The sequence below is a fragment of the Melopsittacus undulatus genome, chromosome 8 (genome assembly GCF_012275295.1).
Source record: "Melopsittacus undulatus isolate bMelUnd1 chromosome 8, bMelUnd1.mat.Z, whole genome shotgun sequence".
Taxonomy (NCBI): domain Eukaryota; kingdom Metazoa; phylum Chordata; class Aves; order Psittaciformes; family Psittaculidae; genus Melopsittacus; species Melopsittacus undulatus.
This window is the reverse complement of record NC_047534.1, coordinates 52053962-52059385: the sequence shown is the minus strand read 5'-3', so window position 1 is coordinate 52059385 and position 5424 is coordinate 52053962. Positions and strand designations below refer to the sequence as shown.

Sequence of the window (5424 nt, the reverse complement as noted above, 5' to 3'; positions counted from 1 at the left end):
ATTCTTCAGACCCCCCCATCAGGATTAATCATTGGGAGTTAATTTGAAGCTCAGACAAGTTGCTGTTAATTTAGTGCAGGGAGGACGGGATGGAATAAAAAGCTGAGGTGCTGGCCGGGCCTCCTGGGTCTCATTAATCAGCGAGCTGAGACGGCCTGGCTTGATTACAATTTGCACAAAAATTCATTAGAGCCCGAGCGATTGACAATTTTTCTCTCTGCCTCTGATCTGACTCATTAGGCAGCCAAATGAAAGCCATGATGATGGTGATGATGACAGCTATCAACCCCCTCGCTTGTTTATCTCCTTCTCCTCCGGCCCCCCGGCCTGGGGGCTCCCCCCTTCCAGCACCAAAGCCCCGTTCCTGTGTACGGGGGGGGTGTGGGAGCTGCAATGGGGGACCCCAGCCCGCGGAGCCAATAACTTTCCCGTGCTTAGGGCAGAGGTAGAGGGAGGGATGCCCCGCGGTGGGGTGGATGGGGGGACACGGGGGTGAGGAGCAGCTGCTCCTCCCTAAAATACGACACCCCACATGGCCCCGTTGTGCCTGCCCGAGCCGGCTCCGGGGTGGTTGCGCTTCCCACGAGCATCCCGTTTGCACCAAAAGCAAAGCCAAATCCATTCAAATACTTCATAATAGCGAAAGGAAAGCGCGATCCGAAGAGGAGCAACGCTGGGAAAACCCGTCAGGAAAGGACTTGGGGGGGGGGGGTCACCCCAAACGTGTCCCGGCTCCCCCCTCCTTCCCGTGCAGGAACGAATCCGAATATTATCTTTATTATTATTATTATCATTATTAATAATATCTTTAAAACGAGCCAAAGGAGCAGGGTTTGGTTTCGGGGCAGCGGCTGGTGGGAGAGGGGACCCCCCCCAGCTCCGACCCCCCGGAGCCGCCTCCAGTCCCTCCGAACCCGGCCTCGCAAAGTAATAGTGATAATAATAACGATAATAGTACTAATAAATAGCTGATGAAGCGCAAGGGCTGTAACTGATGTGACCACCGCCATGCCTCGGTGTACCCGCCGCAGCCTGCCCCGGGAGCCTCACCGTTACCTCGGGAGCGAATCCCTCCCGTGGTTGCCCCCATCCCTCGAGTTTAATTTCAAGGCTCTCTCCCGCACCCCGTTTTCCTCTGGAAATTAATGCTTTTCCATCCCCAACAGCCGCCGCCTCCAAGGAACGGTTTCACCGGCACGGGATGTGTAAAACGGGCAAGAAAACGGGATTTAAAGGATGCAAAGGGGGGAAAAGGGGGGACACACGTTGGACCCCCCATCACCGGGCGGTAGCGCCCCGACCCCGTTAAAGGGGGAGGTTGACCGTGGGGCAACACCAGCGACTGCACCCCCAAAACATGGATATAGGGAATGCCGGGGGGGGGATGTGGGGGGTGCTCCTGCCTCCTCCCCGTTTATTTGCACGAAAAGCCTTTTTCCCCTGTTTTTCATACACGCCCCCCAGAAAAAAGGGAAACTTTTCTTCCCCATTTTTCCCCTCCCCGACAATAAATGGGGCTTCGCTATAATAAGGCGAGAGGACCATCGCTCCGCTCCGGCAGCGCAGGAGGGGGAAACAAAATCAGCTCCACGGCAGCTCCTGGACAGAACAACCGGGGGATGGAGGGCTTCGGTTTTGTCTCTTTTGTTTCTTTGTCGGTTTTTATTCACAAGACTTAGTTTGCTTTTAAATTTCATAACTTATAAGGAAATAAGCTACATTGAAATAAATTAAACACAATAGAGAAGATCGTGCTATTTTTCTCCCACCCCCCCTCCCTCCCTCCCCTCTTTCTCTCTCTTTTTAAACATGGCTTAGTAGAATAGGCAAACCAAATCGACAGAAAGCCAGGCAAAAAATAGATCTCAAAACCCGTCCCCCAGCGCCTGCCGCTGAGCCCTCGGCCATCAAATCAAACAATAAAAAAGGCATGAAATGAAACTCTTGGTTCCCTTTCGGTTTTGTTCTCTCGTCTTTGTTTGTTTTGGGTTATTGTTACCTTTCTCCCCCGGTAAGAAACAGAACCCCCAAAGGGTGGCTAAAGGCTGGTTTCGCTGGGGATATCGCTGCCGGTGAGGGGGGGTAGGGAGCACGCTGCTGGATCCGGCGCCGACACCGCGTCTGTGGTCCCCATCGCGGCCAAGACAGCAACGGGGCAGCGTGCTAATAAATACGTGTGTGTCTCTTCCCAGGGTTTGGTATTCCTGCTCCGGACCAACGCAGCTCCCAAGCCTCTGCCTTCTCAGACTCTCGCTTGACTCTGTAAGTTTGGCTTTAAAGTTCGCTCGTGGTGGGGATTTGCGGCGCGGTCGCATGGGATTTCGTCTCGTTGGTTGTCGGTTGCTTTAGGGGTTGTGTTGGTTTGTGGTCATTTTTCTGCTGCTTTTTGTTTGATTTTTCTCGATTTTTCTTCCTTTTTTTCGGGTGGGTTGTTCTGAAACCCCGATTTTTTGGAAAGTTTTCCCTCAAAAACTTGTGGCTCTGAAGCAGCGCAGGGAGAGATCAGGGTCGGGCTTGCTCCAGCTGCTGATGCTGACTCCTGATCGCAAACCTGCTGACGTGCACCGGGATGGGGACCACGATCTTAGGGTTTCGGGAGGGCTCCCCTGTCTTGGAGTTGGCGTTGCCCGCTTTGACCCGTTTCCATTTAGCCCGTCTGTTCTGGAACCAGATTTTCACCTGCACCTCGCTGAGTTTGAGGGCGTGAGCGATCTGGGACCTCTCCGTCAGGGACAAGTACTTTTTGCAGTGAAACTCCTTCTCCAGCTCCAGCAGCTGCTCGCTGGTGAAGGCTGTCCGCCGCCGCCGGTTTTTGCCCGTGGATGTGGTGTTGGTGGAATTGGGGGGGTTTTGGGGGTTTTCCTCCAGCGCGTTGCCAGAGTCCTCTTCCTTGTGAGCCGCCTGGCCGGGGATGTTGTCGTCCGAGCTATAGTCTAGATCGCTGTCCATGGAGAAACTTTCCTCCTTGCCTTTCGCATCCTCTTCTGCTTTGGGGTCCTCCTTCCCCTGGCCCCGGAGAGCCCCGGCTGAAAGCGAAGCAGAGGCCTTTCGTTAGCATTCAGTACCCTCTGTCCCATGGCCACCGTGCCCCCCGGGCCCACGGGCCCAGCAATAGCCCAAAATACTTTCACTTTGGGTTTCTTTTTTGGCGTCTTTCGGTTGAATTTATTTGATTTCTGTTATTTCAAGCGGCGGGGACTTGAAATCTCCCTGCTCCTCCTCTCTTCTCCTCGGCCTTGCGGCCAGCGGACCCCTGCCACCAGCCCTGCTTCCCCCCAAGGGTGTCCCCCGTCTCTGGAGCCGCCCCATGCCACGACCCCCTCCCATCCCGCCCCGCTGGGGGATGCTGCGCGGAGCTGGCGGCTGGACCCCGATCCCCCCCCCCCACACTCTTGCCCCGCCGGTAACGGCGCTCACTCACCGAGGGAGGCCTGGACGGCGTCGGCGGCGGGGAATGGCAGGAGGGCTCCGTCCTTCCCCAGGAAGGCTTTGCCATCGTCGCCGCCGCCGTCCGGGGGGATCCCCTCGGCTTTATCGAAGTTCCCCGGGGGTGCGAACTTCCTGGCGGCCTCTTGGTGCTGGGGGGAGGCGGGGAAGGTGCCGGGCAGCGTGGCCATGAGGGTGGAGGTGAGGGCCATGCCCTGGGCCAGGCTGGAGCAGAACCCCGTGGGCAGGCTGGGGAGCTGGTGGTGGTGGGGATGCGCGGGGGGCAGCGCCGGCTGGAGGGCGCCCTGCGGTAGCGCCGGTGGCGGCGGGGGGGGCGGCGGTAGCACCACGGGCCGGTAGGGCATGAACATGGGGTAGCCGGTGTAGACGAAGTGACCGGGGGCGGGCGGCGGGGGGCTGCCGATGAGCGAGTCGATGCTGAAGGCCGTGCTGCTTCCCAGCGGGCGCTGCATCATCATCAGCGAGGGCTGGAAAGCCGCGCTCATACCGGAGCGGCGGAGGGAGCGACCTCCTTCCTCCTCCTCCTCTTCCTCCTGCTGCTGCGGCCGCTGCTCCTCCTCGGGGCCGCGCTCACGCGTGGGGCAGCGCCGGGGCAGCGCCGGGGCGGAGCGGGGCCGCCGCCCGCCGCCGCCGCCCGCACATCGGGGCTGGCCCCCGCCCGCCGCCGCCGCCGCCGCCGCCGCCGCTCTGCCCGCCCGCGCTCCCCCGCGCCCATTCACATTTTGCCCGGCTGGGAACCCGGCCCGCCCCACGTGGCCGCCGCCGCCGCCTGCTATTGGGCGGGAGGGCGGAGGGGCGGGGCTTAACGGGGAGGACACGCCCCTAGCTCCTCCTCCATTCACACCCCCCCCCCCCCGCCGCGCAGCAGCACCGCGGCCGCTGGACGGGGCGGTCCACGCGTGAGCGGCCGCGGACACACCGGGAACCCGCGGGGCCGTCGGGGCCGCAGTGGGGTCCCCCCCGCTCCCCCGGGGCGTGTGACATTCATGCCCATCGGACACACCGATTTGATGCCTCCAAAAGCGCTGAAAACCCCCTTTTTATTTGATTTCTGACAAAAACCCCTATTTTATTCACGCTTTTCTCTCCCTCTTCCCCCCCTTCCCATTTTTTTCCCCCCTTTAAAAGCCCCCAAATAGGCTCCATGTGGTTCTGGGTAAAGTCAGCCCCTTGGCTTGGCTTTGAAATTGCTTCTGCAATTATGTAAAAGAGCCATTCAGCAACACGGCGGAATTAAAAGCGATGGAGGGCTGCTCCCTTTTCTCCGGCGAGCCTCTCATGTTGGCCGGCTCAAAGCCTTTTCCAACACGATGTCTTTGGCGAGGACAAAAGCTGGGACAAAAAAAAGGGGGGGGGGGGAGGAAGGAAAAAAATAAAAGCCCCTAAACTTGTAAATTGAACGTCAAGGGAACTTTACACCATTTCAAAGGCCATAAATAATGATAAAGGGACCAGGCGAAGAGGCAAACCCAGGCAATTAATGGAGGTTCCCAAGCAAAGATCAAGTGGTTTGGAAAATAAAATTAAATGCAAAAAGAGAGAGGAGAAGTGGGGGGTGGAATAAAGGGGGAGGGGGGGTTGGAGCTGGCTGGGGGTGGGATCCCTCCTGCCTTTGGGAAGTTGAAGCCTTCCCGGGACAATGGTGCTGACTGTGCCTCTGGGCTTAGTTTGGGAGGCTTTTGGGCACAAACCGCTACTCCAAGTGGTTTCTGGCTGAGGGGGGCATCCCCCAGGAGCAAGGGGCAGCGGCAGATCCTGCTCCTGCCTGGCTGGGAAGCTCCTAATGACCCAATGCTCGTTTCTGGCTAATTGATGCTCATGCTTTCCCGGAGAAGGATGGCAGATGTGAGGCTGGGGGTGCTGCACACCCATGAGAATGTGGCACCCCCCAGAAGCTAAGGATAGGGGCAGCCCCACTCTGTCCCCCAAATCCCACTCTCCAGGCACCCCAAACCCCATGGGGCACATGGGGACAAG

General features: G+C 58.6%; 1 protein-coding gene across 1 annotated transcript; it reads right to left on the bottom strand.

Moving 5' to 3' along the window:
* Positions 1 to 2502: 2502 nt before the first annotated feature.
* Positions 2503 to 3932, bottom strand: GBX2 (gastrulation brain homeobox 2). Its single transcript, XM_005152707.3, has 2 exons — positions 3422 to 3932; positions 2503 to 3026 (listed from the first exon to the last, which is right to left on the bottom strand). Exons 1-2 carry the CDS (start codon positions 3930 to 3932, stop codon positions 2503 to 2505), a joined length of 1035 nt encoding a protein of 344 aa, XP_005152764.3.
* Between the last annotated feature and the right edge of the window lie 1492 nt (positions 3933 to 5424).

Excerpts from the sequence above, each read along its gene's own strand:
- GBX2 (XM_005152707.3), bottom strand. The coding sequence starts at position 3,932 with ATGAGCGCGGCTTTCCAGCCCTCGCTGATGATGATGCAGCGCCCGCTG. Across the intron at positions 3,027-3,421 it reads CGCCGTCCAGGCCTCCCTCG|CCGGGGCTCTCCGGGGCCAG; the intron begins GTGAGTGAGCGC and ends CTTCGCTTTCAG.